The sequence below is a fragment of the Gobio gobio genome (genome assembly GCF_949357685.1).
Source record: "Gobio gobio genome assembly, chromosome: 4".
Taxonomy (NCBI): domain Eukaryota; kingdom Metazoa; phylum Chordata; class Actinopteri; order Cypriniformes; family Gobionidae; genus Gobio; species Gobio gobio.
In genome coordinates, this window is record NC_137100.1 from 10,477,621 (window position 1) to 10,496,178 (window position 18,558).

General features: G+C 38.4%; 2 protein-coding genes across 3 annotated transcripts in view; both read right to left on the bottom strand.

Annotated features, from left to right (window-relative positions):
- Positions 1-462: 462 nt before the first annotated feature.
- On the bottom strand, positions 463-10,270 carry orai2 (ORAI calcium release-activated calcium modulator 2). 2 transcript variants are annotated; one of them, XM_079814473.1, is made up of 4 exons: positions 10,140-10,270; positions 6,504-6,549; positions 4,815-5,050; positions 463-1,470 (listed from the first exon to the last, which is right to left on the bottom strand). In XM_079814473.1, exons 2-4 carry the CDS (start codon positions 6,538-6,540, stop codon positions 898-900), a joined length of 846 nt encoding a protein of 281 aa, XP_079670599.1. In that variant the 5' UTR covers positions 6,541-6,549; positions 10,140-10,270; the 3' UTR covers positions 463-897. The 2 variants fall into 2 exon arrangements, with proteins under 2 accessions (XP_079670599.1, XP_079670598.1); XM_079814472.1 differs by lacking the exon at positions 10,140-10,270 and adding an exon at positions 9,816-10,079.
- Positions 10,271-12,003: 1,733 nt separating this feature from the next.
- bckdk (branched chain ketoacid dehydrogenase kinase) overlaps positions 12,004-18,558 on the bottom strand; it is a 44,791-nt gene continuing 38,236 nt past the window's right edge. The window contains exon 11 of the mRNA XM_079815978.1: positions 12,004-13,445. Within this exon, the coding sequence (XP_079672104.1) occupies positions 13,301-13,445 (145 nt within the window). The 3' untranslated portion in view covers positions 12,004-13,300. The remainder of the gene's footprint in view (positions 13,446-18,558) is intronic.

Below are 18,558 nucleotides of genomic sequence, written 5' to 3' on the forward strand. Positions count from 1 at the left end.
GACGTAAGACGCTGTGACGTGTTATCTGGTGCGACAGAGCTTCGTTTGTCGTCTGAGGGAGACGCACGCTGTAAACAAGCTGTTCTACATTGTTTGTATTGCCTTTTTTTTTTTTTTAAATGGTGCGCAAATGTGCATGTCCCGGATGCCCTAATCGCCAAAGATAACACGTCACAGCGTCGTGAACGCGGATTCAAACAAAGCCGGAAGAGAAGACCATGCTTAATAAAGTCTTAGTTTTTGTTATTTTTGGACCAAAATGTATTGGCGACGCTTCAAAAGAGTCTAACTAACCAAATTATGTCACATATGGACTACTTTGATGATGTTTTCATTACCTTTCTGGACATGGACAGCAAAGTGTGCATACACTTACATTCAAAGGACTGAAAGCCCTCGGACTAAATCTAAAATATCTTAAACTGTGTTCCGAGGATGAACGGAGATCTTACGGGTGTGGAACAACATTGGGGTGAGTCATTAATGGCAGAAATTTCATTTTTGGGTGAACTAACCCTTTAACTATCAATCCAGGATGGCAGAGCAAAAGGAAGAGAAATAGACACGTTCTATTAAAGAAAGCCACTCTGTGACATTCATGTAGTGTATTCAGAGGCAAAGAAACAGAAAATGGCACTTAAAAACACAACTGACTTGAAGCCTAAAGAAATGTAAATAAATAGCCCTTGCAGTTGAAATCTTGTAAACGTGCGCATTTTTGCTGCAAATCCTCCTTAGTTTCTAGACGAGTAATCCTTTCACCAGGCAAAAAGGCCTTTCCTCTAAGAAGAAAATAGAAAATAAGCCCGAAAGTCTCGAGGAGGACTTTTGATGTGCTTGAAAGCCTAAAGAGTCTAGCAATGGAACACTGCGCCAAACGAAAAGCCTCCCTGGATCTCACACCGATTGCAGGCCTCGCTCATGGCCGTCCAGCTGCACCTTGATTTTGTGCAGTTCCTCGATCTCCTGATGGTGCCGCTCAGTTTTGTGTCGCACTAGCGAACGGTAGAAGTGAATGGTGAACACCACAAAGATCAATCCGACCGGCACCATGATGATGGTGGAGGCCAAGGCCGCCTGCCAGCCACTGTGGCCGGGTTGACCCACAGGGGAGCTGCAGTTCTGCTTCAGGGCTGCCTGGATGGACGCGGATTGCGTCCCAGAGTCTACCGGCAAGAACTTTATCCAGCAGAGGAGCACCACCTCTGCCAGGAACAAAATGATCCCTAGAGCGGTGGAAAAGCCCCAGGCCAGCTCGATATAGTGGTGCATCCTCTCGTGGGGAGACTCGGAGACGGAGTTGAGATTGTGGATGTTGCTTACGGCTTCCACATTGGGCAGGATGCAGGTGCTGATGAGGAGGGCGAACAGATGGACGGCCACCAGCACCGTGGTACATACGCTGAAGGCAATGAGCAGGAAACGTGGGTAGTTGTACTGCATCTCCAGCTGCACCTCTACCATGGCCACCTGGTCATGAACACATTAAGAAATTAAAGTGGTTGTCATAAGCAATACTGTTAGATCAACAGTCAAAATCCTCTCTATATAATTCTCTCTATAGATGGATAGATTTGATTATATAAAAAAATATATTAGATTAAAAATATATTAAAAATATATTAGTATATTAGAATGATTTCTGAAGGATCATGTGACACAGAAGACTGGAGTAATGATGCTGAAAATTCAACTTTGCATCACAGGAATAAATGACATCTTAAAATATATTCAAACAGTTATTTTAAATTGTAATAATATTTTACAATATTTCTGTTTTTACTGTCTTTTTGATCAAATAAAAAAATAAAAAAATAAAAAACCTACACTACCCATAATCCTGAAGAATAAATCCACCAATAGTGTGCAACAATGCCCACCCATTTCTCCAGTTGCATTGGTTCCAGAAGTTTTTTTCCCCAAACATTTAAAGCCATGAACCAAGCCAACCAGTCACGAGGTGCATCATAACATTACAAACTTTGATTTGGAGCAAAAAAGTATTTTAAAATCTGACAAAAATATAAAGGTACAAGACTGTGTTCTTGACAGCTTTTGTGAAATAAAGAACTACAATTCCATGAAGCATTGCAAACAGCATAATCAAATTAAAAAACAATGGAGAAATATAAACTATTAAATTAAAAAATGTAGATTAATTATTTTTATATTATATATATATAAACAATATATTTTAAAGTTCATTGCAAAATATGCATATATTTATGCATTTTTAGAGTGTAAGTAGATAACGTCATGGGTTTTGCGTGTTACGACTCTGGTGGAATTTTCTGTACAGCATCATGGGTAATGTAATTTTTCACCACAAATTCACCTGTTCAACATGATTTTTTTAAAACCAAGTTGAAATAATGCATTTGGCAGAAGCAAATACTATTGATTAACTGCCTCATAGCTCACAGTGGGGCTGTCTTTAAAGGTTTATAAGTTATTGTTAAAAAAAGATTTACCTCCAGAACCCGACTGTTGCAGTAGCTCAACAAATACTGCCCACTCCCATGAATCATTGCAAACAATGCAGTCAGGTCAGTCTCTTGTGTGTCTGAATATTTAGTGATAAGCTAAAACTACATTGTTTTATAAATCCCTTATAACGATTCTGTTTTGTCCTTAAATAAAATACAATAAAAATACACAGAATTATAATAATTGAACTAGCTACAGTCTTGTCTTTTCATACACGTTTGCTTGCTTCAAATCAAAGTTTGTAAAGATGTGATTCATCTCAAGAGTTAGTTGCTTTCATAACTCTTTACTGAAGAATGTTTGAAATCCCTATGGAGAAAATGAATGTGAACAATACTTCCGGTCATGTGGGTGGTCACTTACGTATATGATCTATTTTGGGCTAAATGGTTCAAAGCGCCACAGGACATGTTTCAGACAATCTTATCTCCAAACAATCTAATACTTCTAAGAAATTCAACAACACGCAAGCTTTACAATCCAGAGTACAAAAGGCTATGGAAGTTTGTTTCCACCACTGAATAAAAAAAACTTCTACAACTTTTTCATCTCCCGATTCTGACTTTTTTCACCCAATTGCGAGTTTACACCAGAATTACGTGATATAAAGTTGCGATTGCGAGTCATAAAGTCAGAATTGACATATAAACCCGCAATTGAGCGTTTTTCCCTCAGAATTGGACTGTATAACTCGCAAGTTTATCATGCAATTGCGAGTTTATATAACACAATTCTCAAAATGTACTTTTTTTTTTTACAATTGTGAGTTTATAACTCATAATTGCAAGTTTATACCTCTCAATTCTGACATTATAACTAGCAATTTGAGAGAAAAAGTCGCAATTATCTTTCATGGCGGAAACAAGCTTCCATACAAGACTCACAGGCTGTGTCCAAAAGCTGAAAATAATGCTGCCTTTGGAGGATGCATTCCCAGGTAGGAAGGCATCAAGTAGGGCTGGGCGATAAAACGATAACGATATGTATCGCGATAGACAAGTAATCGATATCAATAAAAAAATCTATTTGATAAAACGTTTGATCATTTTTTCTTCGTCGGAAGAAACCAGAGGTTGCGAAGCAAGTTTGGTTGCATGAACAAAGGCACTCGCTTTCTGGTAACCTAGCAACGTAGGGAGTGACACGCTAACAGCCAATCACGTAACAGTATCATTTTTGGTTGCGCCATATCGTTGTCTCGTGTTGGATTCTTTAGTAACAGAACCTGCGTGGAGTGATAAGTGGAAAATGAGTGCCGCAGCGAGCGAGGAAATTGTTGATAAAACAGGAAAACAAGTCAGCTTGCCAGTATTTCGGATTTTTTATGTCTGACCGTAGTCAGACCAAACTTGTTTTACCAGCTTAAAGGCCGCTACATACTCCGCAAGAACAGAGAAAAAAAGTTCTCGCTCCCAGGGCTGCGAGAAAAAAATGACATCAAAATGACCTGCTTTTCTCGTGAAGTATGAATGTCCTGGCCAGAACGAACTTTGTTCTCGTTGTTGCCACCTCGAGAAAACGAACACATTTCTTTGTTCTTGCAGAGTATGTACCAAGCTTAAGCCTTGTTTATACTTTCGTCTGGCTCTGCGGCGCGAGCCTCCGCTGACAATTAAGTGTTCCGCAGATAATTAAGTGTTCATTGTGATTTTAGACTTTTACATTTTATTTATTTTAGCGTTTTCCATGGTTGTGTTGACATTTCTGCCTTTAAAACTGAGATGATTATAATAATAGGAAGGTTAAGTTTAAAATAAAAATGTTTAAATGTTATATATTTTTCCCCAGGTCCTTAAATGGGTCCTAAAAAAATCAATAATTATCGATATCGACCGATATGAAACACTTATAACATGATACAGTTTTCAGCCATATCGCCCAGCCCTAGCATCAAGGTGCATCTGAATCCAATGTTAGCTTCACTTCCTGTCTACCGAGATGAAGGCAGCAAAGATGTATCCTTCGCTGCCTATGATATCCCACAATCCTGTGCGGATAAATGTCTAAAACAAATTTCGCACTCGGTGGTCGATGTGTGTAAACGTACATTTTTTTTAACCAACTTTTGATGTTATTTCTAGCGAGAAATTACTATTGTAGTAATTAAATATTTGCTTGGTTATCAGCAAAGCTCACTCGATTTTGTTGTAGATCATTAAAACGTTGCATTGCCTCAGAAGTCTGTCCGAAATGTACCTTCGCTGCCTGCGAAGTCATTGCCTGATTGGGCAGCGAGGCAACAAGTCAGCTGCCAAAGCTTTTGAATGCAGCCATTGTGTACGAAGAGCCGCACACATTTGATGGATCACAGAGTGTAATATACTGACCATAGCAAAGCCAGACAGCAGGGCTGAGGTTCGGCTGGAGGCCTTGAGCTTGGCCCTGCTGAGGTAGAGTTTTCTCCATGAGAGAGCCTGGACCGAATGGTGGTTGGAGGTGACCAGCTCCAGATAGCTTCGGCGAACCCAGTCCCTGTAGTCCATCCCACCTCCATCCTGCAGCCGGTCTGAGCCCCCGGGAGTGGGGGAGCCCATTGGCACATTGAGCTCACTGCTCATAGTAGCTGTGAATAATTGATTTTAAATCACAATGTCATATATTATATACAACTTATTTTTAATGTAAGAGCATTTGTAATGTGAATGTGTGAGGCATCCAGTGTCAGCTGCTTCCAGTTATTTTAGCTGAACAAAAACATCTGTTATGCTGCTTGCAGTGGCGCCTTGGCGGAAATTTGTAATGGGGTGGCGAGAGAGGGACAGTAAAAACCCTAGGGTGGCACACTAAAACATACACAGGAAAATGTGTAATTTGTCAGGTTGATATGCATATTAAATTACATTTTTGACCTCCATGAAACCAGTTCATTTAGATGTTATTGCACATAAAGTCCTGTAAAAAAAATATTGTATTGTGTTTCCTGTATAAATACATAATTCCTGTGTAAATACATTTATTCCTGTCATTCCTGTGTAATTACATTTATTCCTGTCATTCCTGTGTAAATACATTTATACATTATGCACCGAAATGAAAATTCAGGATGCACACTGCCGAAAACAAAGTTATTTAATAATCAATTAATTCTTCAAATGCATTTAATAAGTCAACATTCAAATAATAATAGAGTTGCATAAACATTTAAATTACAAGTCAACTTTTTAGTAACAGAATAATGTTTTTACTATGTTTCTACAATTTGTTTTGATTATTACGCAGGAATGAGAGTATAGTTCCTAGCCATATCGGCCTAGAAAATCACAACTTTTCCTTTTCTGTCTTAGTACACGATGTAACTTCAGAAGAGTCAAGTTTTAAACAGGAAAAATATCAAAACTTTTTGGTCATTTTTGAGCGAGATGCTAACGGTCTAATCAGATTCAATGAACTATGCTAAGCTATGCTAAAAGTTCTACCGTCAGACCCGGAGATCGGCTGAATGGATTTGAAAACGTTAAAACTCAACTGTTTAACTCAAGGGGAGTTGGAAAATGAGCCTATTTTCAAAAAAAGTGGAGTGCTCATTTAAGCATAAACAATCAACATTGGCTCGGCTAATGGGGCGGGCTTTTTTAGGGGTGGTCATCGGTGGTCCCCTTGGAGGCGCCACTGGCTGCTTGATATTGCAAACTTGCATTTGTAATCATATTCAATTTATTTGCATAAACATAAAAAACACTGGTCTGTCGTGCAAATAGTTTTACCTTTAACTGCAATTTGTTTTTTGTATAGTTATTTACTTATAGCGGCTAAAGAATCCTAAGTCTTACACATTCACAGAAAATAGCTTACTTCTGCATTGAAAAAAATTGATTTACAAGATTTAAACAAACACTCACAATAAGTAACAAAAAGGTACCAGATATATGTTTTCAGACATGATAATAGAAATGTCATTTTTTAGGATATGCATCATGACAGCTCGATGGTAAGAACCTTATAAATACCATGGTATATGGAAATCATTCAGATATATCTGTGATATAATGCTCAGATGGCAAAAAACTGAAACATACCTGATTGATTTTGCCCTGCTTTAGGACTGGTTTTCATCGCACATCTCTGGTAAAAAAATTAAAAATAAAGTTACAGAATAAGACAATAAGAATGATAAAATAAATAAATAATATGTTAAATTGACATTGAAATACTTTGTCCCTGAAGGAAATCTGGATTGTGTTTGTGTTGGACTCTATGGTGCTGTAGTATTCAAATCATTATATAAACAAGAATAATAAAAATAAAGAACCAAGTTAAATATGTAACAATAAAATGACATTGTAAACCAATAAAAATATAATACTTCTTTATAACATTACACAGACTTATCAAGTACCTAATCTAAGTATTTCTCCCAAAAGATCACCCTTCACCTCTGCTCTTTGTCATGTAGTATTATAATTAAAATGCATATAAGATTTCTTATTTTTATCTGTAAACTGTACTACCAGAGGCCACCAACTCCTACTTTGAGTGTAGATCTGATATCTTTTTCTTCCCTGACGGCTCACTTGATTACTCCCAGGCTATCCTTTCCTCATAATCCTCACTGACATTCACACCAGACCAACTCACACTTATAACACTGCAAGCAGTTACAGTTAAACTATACCGCACCGTTTTCTACTACAGCCTGGTAAAAAAGATACCCTTCCTGATTCACTCCATACAAGTCAAGGCTGTAGCTAACGGAAACAATACTGAGAACCCACAACATGTTCTAAATGTTATTTTAAAAAATGGTTAACCATCTGAAAATAGAGGTTTGCGTTTCATTTACTTTTGTTATTGGTTACCTACTGGTTCCAGGTTCCTTTACATTAAAAATAAGGCTGGATCGCTTTCTAACTACCAACACAAGTATCATCAAATATAAAACGAAGTATAAAAGCACCATCCGAGAATAACCAAATTAATGAGATTCTTTCTACTGTTGAACACAAAAGAAGATATTTTAAAGAAAGTTCGTACCTAGACAGTTGATGGCACCCACTGACTTCCATAGTATGGAAAAAAAATACTATGGAAGTCAATCAGTGCCATCAACTGTCTGGGTAGCAACATTCTTTTAAAATATGTTCTTTTGTGTTAAAACCCACAATAATGTAATTTTTTCGCTGCTAGAGGTCGCTTATTCAAAACAAAGGCATAGCTTGATGGCATCTTGATTTCGCAGAGCTTTTATTACACTGCAGACGAGCGCTTAGGCAGCGTGTCCACCAAATCGTTTTTAGCCAGCTAAAAACGTCCCGCTGTGGGAGCTTGGGAGCGTTTTGGCAGCGCAGCGTTTTTCTCAGTTGAGACTCTTTGCTTGTTATAATACGGAATATCCGCGGAAGTGTTACCAGTATCTAATTTCACAGATAGTTGGTTTCTGTATCGTTTCTATATAAAAATACAGATACAATGTAAAGTATTTGCTCTAGCTCTTGTTTTAAATTATTTTATTCCGTTATTATACTGCTTGTTGTCATCTGTTGACGTTGTACAGTACAAGCAGAATGTGGCGGTTAGTCGGTGTTGCATTTGTCCCGCCCCTCCTCCACTGTGATTGGACGGCTGGGTGAAAAGTGAGGTAACACTTTAGAATAATGGTCATTAGTTAACATTAGTTAACTACATTAGTTAACATGAACTAATAATGAACTGCACTTATAAAGCATTTATTTATCTTTGTTAATGTTAATTTCAACATTTACTATTGCATTATTAAAATCTTGTTAACATTAGTTAATGCACTAACATGAACAAACCATGAACAGCTGGATTTATATTAACTAACGTTAACAAAGATGAACAAATACAGTAACAAATGTACTGCTCATGCTTAGTTCATGTTAGTTAATACATTAACTAATGTTAACTAATGACCATTATTCTAAAGTGTTACCAAAAGTGACAGTGATGAGCGCTGCGTTTTACTCAAAGTGGAACATTCTTCAACTCTCGGCGACCAGTAAAAAACGCTGAACGCTTGAGCGTGAAATACTCGCTCAGCGCCTCGTTACGCTCATGGTGTTCTAAAAACGCGGCGCTCCCATTGAAAACAATTGAATACGCCGGCCAGACAAAACGCTTTGGTGGACACGGCCTTCCACTTCTTTTGTTCATGCGTATGTGGGGTAACAGCGCTGTTTTATCATATTAGATACATTTGAGTGTGTCGAAAGTTATGTTATAATGCTGCCCTGTACACTGCAGTAAGCTACATCTATATTGGGCATGGTAAAACATGATACTCGCAGTAAATCAAGAAAATGAGATTTAAACAGTAAGACTAACTTTGTTGAGCTATATAACAATGATTTGTTTTCCGTCGATTAATGTCTCCAAACAGTTGCTCACCTGTCTAAAAAAATACATAATATATTAAAGCGTCTTAGGTGTTTCCATGGTTTCTACTAAATAAAACTTGAAAGCGGCAACCTGCCGCATTTTCTTTTGAAGCCAATACAGAAGTGACTGCAATTCATCGACAGGCTCCAGAAGGGAGCAGAATCTCATTGAGCCCCATGTTAAAATGCCCAACTTTACAGCAGAAAAAAACATGTTTACAGCCTGGAACAAATTGTGGTTTTGGTCTATACAGCTAATTTTTCCCTTCATGACAACTGTGAGGGGGGTGAATTTTTTTATAACTCATTCATTTACATTATATAAAGCCTTAAAGTTCTGCATAATTAAGGCCGTGGCCACTTTGAGTGACAGGTGGATAGCCATTTATCTGCTGTCTGTTAGTCATCGCGTCACCTCAGCTCCAGCAACGTCCCGCCTCTTTGCCCATTTTCTATTATCCGGGAGTGAGGACGCGCTGCCAAGATGGCAACGGCCAGCTCGACCCTATGAGAGAGCTCTTCAGAATCCTGTGGGTGACGTCACGGACACTACGTCCATATTTTTTTACAGTCTATGGTATGATGTCATTGATAGGTGATGCACGGACCTGTGTCCCGGTTAAAATCGCTTATTTCTCTGTATTTAAACATTCTTGGAATCATTTGGGATCATGCAAATACACAAGTCAACAAAATATATAACATCGTTCTAGTGGTTTTTGGATATTTAAATAAAAAAATCTTACATATTGTGCCTTTAACAGGCAAAGAAACTCATACAGATTTTGAGGGTAAGTAAATGACAAAAAAAATCATTTTGGGATGAACTATCCCTTTAAAATATGCCAACTAATTTAACACAGGAAGCAGACACATTTAAAAAGCTTTTTGGACATTTGCAATTATAGTCGATTTCCATTATATTTAAGGATTTGTTGCTCATATCAGATCGTACAATGGAGCCACAAAACATTTAATTTGCTTTCCACATACCTCGAAATTGTAAAACAGCATGTGTTCATTTTAAAAGATGAAAGTAGCTGCGTTGTGTTGGTTATTTAAATGAGCGCCACGTCAGAAGCAAACCACCTCATCCGCTTGGGACCAAAATATGTGTTAGTATACAGTCTCTGTCTAAACATAAGCGTCTACCCGAGCTAATTGTGCAAACCGGAGCTTTACACAATAAACGCCAGGCCACAGATGTGTTTCTCACCACACACAACTTCCTTTCCTGACCACACAATGAGAAAGCATCACAGAACATCATACATTCACAGCTGCACTGAAATATCATTACGCTCACATCCAACTCACATTTGCTGTCAGTCACTTTTTCCGTTCACATCCACATGAGGGGCGATAGAAAGTGGATATGGAAGAGAAATGGACGTTGACAGCTCTCACTAGACACGCTTTTCCGTTCAAGCGATGTCCGATTACCGAACGAATCATTCTTTTGAGTTGGATCTTCGGTTGAACGCGAATGCTTCGTTCACGAACCGGATTGAATCATTCTGAGCGGTTCTCGAGTCAGTGATTCATTGAACTGAGAAACGTCTCCTGCTATGACTCACAACAACAGCAGAAATGTTACTTACAATCTACTGGAAATATGTTTATTACTTTACTGTGTTATCAACACACACATGGAAAATAGGAAATACCTTAATATTTATTAATAAAATGTATTAATACCTTAATAAAATATCTTATTAAAAATTTAAAAAAGTCTCCCCACATGAAAAAAATACTATAGTGAATTGCTGTATACTGTTTTTGTGACCCTGGACCACAAAACCAGTCATAAAGTCGCAAATTATCGATTTTTCTTTTATGCCAAAAATAGTATATTAAGTAAAGATCATGATCCATTGAGATATTTTGTAAATTTCCTACCGTAAATATATACAACATTTATTAGTAGTAGTAATATGCATTGCTAAGGACTTATTTTGGACAACTTTAAAGGCGATTTTTTTTTGCACCCTCAGATTCCAGATGTTAATAGTTGACTGTATAATGAATAGTTGAACTGCAGGGTTACTGTTTTGGCCGTAACCCACGCCGTACATAACAGGAAATAGAGAATTATATATATCTCGTTGTGAACTCACCTGAACTCTCTCTCTGGCCCCCTGACCCCGCTGAAATCCCGCCCCTTAAAGTGAGCCAAGAACCACTTCTTACTAAATTAACACTGTTGCACATTAACTAGTGTCTTCCAGAATTTGTAATGACATTACAGTATTTTTTTCATGTGGGGAGATGTAAAATAATTTTACTATTGTTTAATGTACAGATAGGCCTAAACAACGTTTTGGGCTGAACAAACTGAAGAGGACACATGAAATACATTATGTTTAAAACCACCCAGTAAACCGCGATACTTACCTGTTTACATGTGATTTTATTGTATGGAAACGTTATGATATGACACGCAGAAAATGCCATGCCAATACCGAATCAGTTGCTTGAACCGGTTCTTTGAAACAAACTATTCGAAAGAACCGGTTCTCGGAGACGATTCAGACTTCTCGTGTCACGTGATCTTTACTAAGTTCTCTGACTGTGTACATCACGTGACGAGGGTGTGCCTGTCCTATATCCCAGCTGGAAGTTTTGTTTTTACGTCGCAGTTAATATTTTTTTGAAATTTACGTTTTTGTTTAATGAAATATATTTCCAAACCGTGGCTTGATTTTTTCCCCCAAAGACATTTCAACCACTCCGATGTCCCGAGGGCGCAAAACGAATGACAGGTGGAAAGTGTTCTCTGATTGGCCAGTTTGTTCACAGAGTTTCGCGCTTATGTAGGTGTGTTTTCTGAGGACCACCTATTTTAGTAATGCCCATCTAAAAATTGATTTATTAATTTTTTTGCCAAGCTGGCAGAAGAGTTACATTTAAAACAGTGCACTTTGTAGTAAATCAGACTGAGGTATTTGACAATTATTAAAAGTTAATTGGAAAAATAGGCTAAGCTCCAAACGTATTTGGATGCTGAAGCCATCAATATGTATATATGAATACATGGCATTGTTGTAACTTTACGCATGTTCCACTAACGTTTGAAGGAAAAAAAAAATACTTGGACTGCATTTTTTATATACTTAATACTTAATGAACAGTATATCAATTAAAAACCAACAATGTACTGAGAAAGGAAAAAAGACACATGTTCTCATCCATAACTTTATAATGCCCAAAAACTATGCGTATTTGGCATCTATGTAATGCAAACTCAACATCAAAAAGAAAAGAATACAATAAAATGATCTCATCCATGATATCATTCTGGGTGCATCATGCCACAATTTGGCCTTTTATATAAACAAAGGAATATGGTAAGATGTGCATGTTAGTTTAATTCTAAATCATTCAAAACCTACTGTACATTATTCATTATTACACTAAATCACCATCAGTGTGCCCATGTTTTTAAAGTTAAAAGTTAATACTCAAATTCCACCAGTAGGGGGCAAACATGGGCAACAAATCTGCAGCACTTGAGGACAGATAATGAGAAGAACACACACTAAGGCTCCTTTTCTTGAAAGGTCATTTCAAAAGGACAGAAAAGAAACCACAGGCACAACATTACAAGACAAAACATGTTACGGATGTACTGTGAACTTCTCCAGACGTTAGAATAGCAATTCAATTCAGGGACAATTTCGAATCCATTCTGGTAAACAAATCTCAGTCTCAAACATGTTGACATCCTTTTAGAACATGAACTTAACAAAAACCCATCAAGAGACCATGTGTGCAACTAGGTAGAGTGTAAAAACATCTATTCAAATATGAACATCGATATAAACACTGTTCGCAAGAGAGAATGACAAGGAAAAAACAAAATATATTTTGCGCTGCGCTAAACCCAAGAGCCTTTTTAGCAAACAATTTCAAGTATGAAATCTACAACATACTCTTAAGCTCATATTGTTAATATGAAATGTCAAAACTGAACAACCGGTGTGAAGCAAGACTGACAACATTTGCAAGTCTTTTTTGTAAGGCAGTCGACCTCTAGTCAGAGTTCATAGAAGATTACTAAAAGCCTTTCTGAGCTTCTGCGTTCACCGCTGGAGTGGACACTACATCTTTCAAACAATTCACTCATAATTCTGAAGGAAACCTGGATATGGCTGTCTGGAGAGCATCTTCTGCAAGAGTCTGAGGTGTAAGGACTCGTCCCACGTTGGACAGTAACATGCTGGATTTTAATCATGAAATCGCTTAGCAATCTTAAGGCTGAAAGTTTTTTTTTTTTTTTTTTTTTTTTAAATCACAGTGAACTACACAAACACAATGCAATACAAATCCTGAGCATGACACCCATAATCTGCCGAAAACGTGATCCAAAATGTGATGGTGGGTAAAACGAGTGAAAGGTTAACTGTCGAATGTCCTGGTCATCAGGACCTATCTTCAACATGGTGACTGACCACAAGCTCTAAGAATAGACCATGACATCAAACTCTGAAGCTTTCTCCTTTGCCATCAATGTGCCGAAGGCGCAGGTAGACGTCTGTGCCGATGCCCTGCATCGACTGGATGGTCAAGGAACCTCCTAAATATTCGGCGTATGCTCGGGATGTGGGCAGGCCAAAGCCGAACCTGGAGGAGAAAACAAGCGGCGTTATTGAGATGTTGGTCCAGTGGGTTACCACTGAACTGATACTCAGAAGGTCGCTGGTTCGATCCCAGCTGTCACCACCAGTGTGTCCTTGAGCAAGGCACTTTACTCCACGTTGCTCCAGGGGGATTGTCCCTGTAATAAGTGCACTGTAAATTGCTTTGGATAAAAGCGTCTGCCAAATGCATAAATGTAAATGGAAGTTATTCAGTCACATTCCACATAAATCACAGCACATGCAAGTTTCTCAAATACCTCAAATAAACCTTAAACTTTGCTGAATAAACAACACTACACCGGAAAACAAACTCTTAAAGCGGCACTATGTAACTTTTCCGTCCGCTAGAGGATGCCTATTCAAAACAAAAAGGTGTAGTTTGATGACGCCAAGCTTGAGCGCAGAATCTTGGGACACGTGGTGGAAAAGAATCGGGATAGGACTCGGACAGAAATCATGTTCATGAATGCGATTATTATCGTTACTGTAGTATGAAGCAGAGCAGGACCGAGTGTTGTGGGAGCTGAGCAAGGCCGCTGGAGCGATTGTTAAAGGGTTAGTTCACCCAAAAATGAAAATTCTGTCATTAATTACTCACCCTCATGTCGTTCGACACCCGTAAGACCTCCGTTCATATTCGGAACACAAATGAAGATATTTTTGTTGAAAGCTGATGGCTGAGAAAGGCTTCAGATAGGCCTCCATTGGCATTCAGTACACTTATACTCCCAAGACCCATAAAAGGCACTTAAAACGTCGTTACAAAGTCCATCTCACCACAGTGACTCTACAATAATCTTACAATGCGACGACAATAGTTTTTGTGCGAAAAAAAAAATCAAAATAACACCTTTATCCAACTTGTTATTGTCTTCCGTGTGTGCCTCCACGACGCATGCGCGAGAATATGACGCAGATCTGGCGTTCGGACACATGACCCAGAAGCGATTTGTTGACAAGCAGAGGAAGACACGCGTGTCTAAGCTGTTGGATTCTACATTGATCGTGGTTTAGGTCTCGGCGTAGTGCTCAAAATGGGACTAAAGTGTGAATTTCATGGATTCCCGAACCCCGGCGCTACGTCATATTCTCGCGCATGCGTCGTGGAGGCACACACGGAAGGCAATAACAAGTTGGATAAAGGTGTTATTTTGATTTTTTTTTGCGCACAAAAACTATTGTCGTCGCATCGTAAAATGATTGTAGAGTCATTGTGGTGAGATGGACTTTGTAACGACGTTTTAAGTGCCTTTTATGGGTCTTGGGAGTATTAATGTTCCGGTCATGAGTATGAGGTAACGCAGCGGTGTTTATCATATCAGATACATCTGAGTGTGTTGAAAATTGTGTTATGACGTTACTCTGTGCGTTCGCTCGGCGGCTGCTATGACACTTGTTGCACACTGCAGTGAGAGTAAAGCGTTTCTGCAAAACAAAACCGAGGGTACCGCGGATATGACGTAATTGACAGGCGACTCCCTCACACGTCCCGGTTCCTTGGGTAAAATAGCAATTTTCTCACGATTTACAAAAAGTTGGATACATTTGAGATATTGTAAGTACTCAAATGAACAAAATATATAACACTGGCCTAGGGGTTTTTGGATATTTTACTGAAAAAATGTTACATAGTGCACCTTTAATTAGAAAAGACTGCCAGTTGGGATGGGCGTATTGAGGATTTATATTGTGGCGAGGATATAAAGCGTCTGTCACAGAGATTTTGCTTATACGTAATGTAAATATATCCACATAGGAGGTAAAAAGTGGGATGTGCATGTGTCTCAAGTCATGCTGAGCACAGAATGTTTTGGGCTTATTTGGTCTTAATGGTTTATTTAAAGGAATTCAATTAAAGTATTAAAAGGGATTTAAGGAAATAAAAAGAAATAAGAACGGTAAAAGTTCCAGTTCTAGTGTAGTTATGAAGTAAACTATTATTATATATATATATATAAAAAACATAATTAAGTTATAATAACTTTACAATTACATAATCATAATTCTACTCCAATCAGATTTTTGAAATATAAACATTTAAATGGTGGCTGCATAAAAACTTGCCAGATGTATTCATACACACACACACACACACACACACACACACACACACACGCACGCACGCACGCACGCACGCACGCACGCATTTTCTTCCACTCCAGATACGGGTCGGGTTATACTATATATTTTTTTATTTTATTCACTTACGAATATTTTAATTTAATTTCTGTGTAAAGCACTTTGAATTGCCACTGTGTATGAAATGTGCTATACAAATAAACTTGCCTTGGGAAAAAAAAAAAAAATTCTACGTGCCTAATAATTCTGCACGCGCTGTAGAATGAACACGTAATACGCATGATGTCACCGTTTTCACAAATTCATATTTTTGTAGTTTACTAGGAGACAATAGCGGTATCGTTTTCAAAAACTTGAACTTTGAAACCAGGGGGGTATTCCAGAGAGCAAGGTTAACTTACAGTCACATATACCTTGACCTCTCGGTTGATTAACCCAAACTGTGCTTACTCGAGGTATGCTGGTTCCAAAAACACGTCCGGGAGTAAGTTCAGACAACTCAGAGTATGTTTCCGGTTAACACACAAGACATTCTCAACAGAGCGACGAATCGATGAGTCACCATGGAAACAGACGCTAAGAAAAAGCGTGCCATTCTACTTCCTCCTTTTATTTAATGGCTATTTACATAACCTACTTAGTGCACATCGCCACCTATTTGGTGTTTGTGCAATCCTTTTTTTTAATAAGTAATCATTTATTTTAATAAGTAATATTTATTCACTGAGCATAAGGATTATATTGTTTGTTTGATGCTAATTCATTGAATGCAGATCTATGTGTGAGATGACAATAAAATAAATAATACAAATATTTGAATTTAATTAAAGGGGTGGTAAACCACGATTTCACTATTCTAACTTTAGCTAGCGTGTAATGTTGCTGCTTGAGCATAAACAACATCTGCAAAGTCACAACGTTCAAAGTTTAAAGCAAAGGGAGATATTTGCTTTTAAAGAAATCAGTTTCTAAGGACTACAGCAAACGGCCAGTAGGCGACTACACACATTCTTCCAGGGCTTGCTGACATCACCAGGCCCAATATTTACATAAACCCCTCCTCCGAGAATATTAACTAAGGGAGGGTGAGGCCATTTTGTATCGCGGCGCTGTTGTGGTATAAGTTAGTTAGGCTGGAGTGTTGTTGCCGCGATGCCAAGGAAACGCTGTTATATTCATCCGGATTGCAGGTCTGGGGTACTTGCTCTGTTCAGCCTTCCTTGTGGGACGGGGGTGCGTTGCAGAGTGTTTAACACACAGCATGTTATATGCACGTGTGTTTGAGTCAGCGGGGAATCAGGCGCGCGCAGGGGCTCCCTGCAGCACAACAGAGGAAAACATCTAAACATCCACCGTCTTCGCGATTTCAATGCCGGATTTGCACAACGTCAGCTGCGTGAAAAAAACACTGCCGGTGCTTGGATGCACGACGCACGCGCTGCACATTTCACGGAGGACAACACAAACTTCCACAAACTTCGCGAGTTCAATGCAGGATATGCACAACGGCTTGTCCTGAAAGCTGGATTTACAAACAGAAGCTGTTCACGGGCCACAACCTGTAAGTCTGATTTATTTTTCATCGATGTGTTTTCCTGTAATATGTTGTAGCAAGGAAGTAAACAGATGACAGCGCTGTTCTGCAAACCAGTCTGTTAAATGCTCATTCATACTTAACGTTATCCGACGAACACCTAACGTTACAAACACTAACGTTAAAATCTCAACAGCGAACCTGGCATTAGTGTAAATGATTCTTTGATTAGAGCTTTTATGTATTGTTTATCTTCAGGCATGCTAAACATGCTTCTGTGTGTGATTTGGCTAACTTACTAGTTAAAGCCAGTGCTTAGTGTTCGTTTTGGGTTAGTTCTTGCGACAGATATTTGGCTATAATCGTTCTAAAAATACAAAAGTTAAAGTGCCATTCAGTAGCGATCACTATAGATCCGCAGTCTTTACTCTTGAGGACTGAACAGGTTCTGCTCGATCATCTTCACTCAAATGTTCTGGGTCTGATTCGGGCTCAGATTGGTATGGTTTTATTGACGCCGTTGTTTCTAACACTGACCAAAGCACAGCCTCCGGTAAGGGGCGTGACGTTTCCGACATACGTGCACTAGGCGTTTAGCGAATCACAACACACTAGGCCAGCTAACCAATCAGAGCCCACTGCGTATTTTTGAGGGACTGGCTTCATACAACCCGGAAAGCATCAGACCGTTTTACAAGGAGGGACAGAACAGTGTAGAATAAAGGTCAAATATATGAAAAATAAGGCAATTTTTTTTTAAACGAAGCATGAACACATGTTACAGTGCACCCCACAAACACAGTCAAGCCTTCAAAAGAATGTGGTTTACCACCCCTTTAACATTTAAACATTACTTTGTTATAATAGTGCTTTTTAATTAATATATAATATTGTATATTACATAACTGTAACTATATAACAAATGTAGTTATATTAATATAACATGCATCTGAACACCTCTTTAGCAAACTAACCCTGAACATGAGCTGCTCCGGAGCAAGTCATGTTCAGAGAGCGAGTTGCTATGGCTACTTACATACCCTGAAATGTACCTCCGTTTTTGAAACCGAAAGTTGAGGTTATTCACTAACATACTTTTAAACATACCCAGGTATGCCACATAACCGGTGTTCAGGAATGCCCCCATTTTTGCGTTTTCAGGCCCTTAAAACACTGTTGATGTGTAAATGAACGGCCAAACGCAAGATAAAAAAGTATTAACGTATTGTGTAAATGGCCCCTTAATTTGTATATTTGTTCAATTGTATTCATCCTATTGTTTGTTTTGCTTGCTGCTTTTTAATAAATAATAAAAAAACGATATTGTGATACATATTGTTATTGTGAAATAAAATCTCATATCGTGAAGACTTTGGTCATATCGCCCAGCCCCTACCAGTTGGCATCTGTTCTTCTGTTATTGCGATTTGAGACCACTCGCAGTGAGGAGGGCAGTGTGACACTACATACCAAAGACTTACAG

Coding starts and splice junctions, on each gene's coding strand:
- orai2 (XM_079814472.1), bottom strand. CDS start 9,836: ATGCTGTTTTACAATTTCGAG. Junction 6,550..9,815: donor TGCTGTTTTACAATTTCGAG/GTATGTGGAAAG, acceptor TTTTTTTACCAG/AGATGTGCGATGAAAACCAG. Junction 5,051..6,503: donor AGCAGGGCAAAATCAATCAG/GTATGTTTCAGT, acceptor AATTATTCACAG/CTACTATGAGCAGTGAGCTC.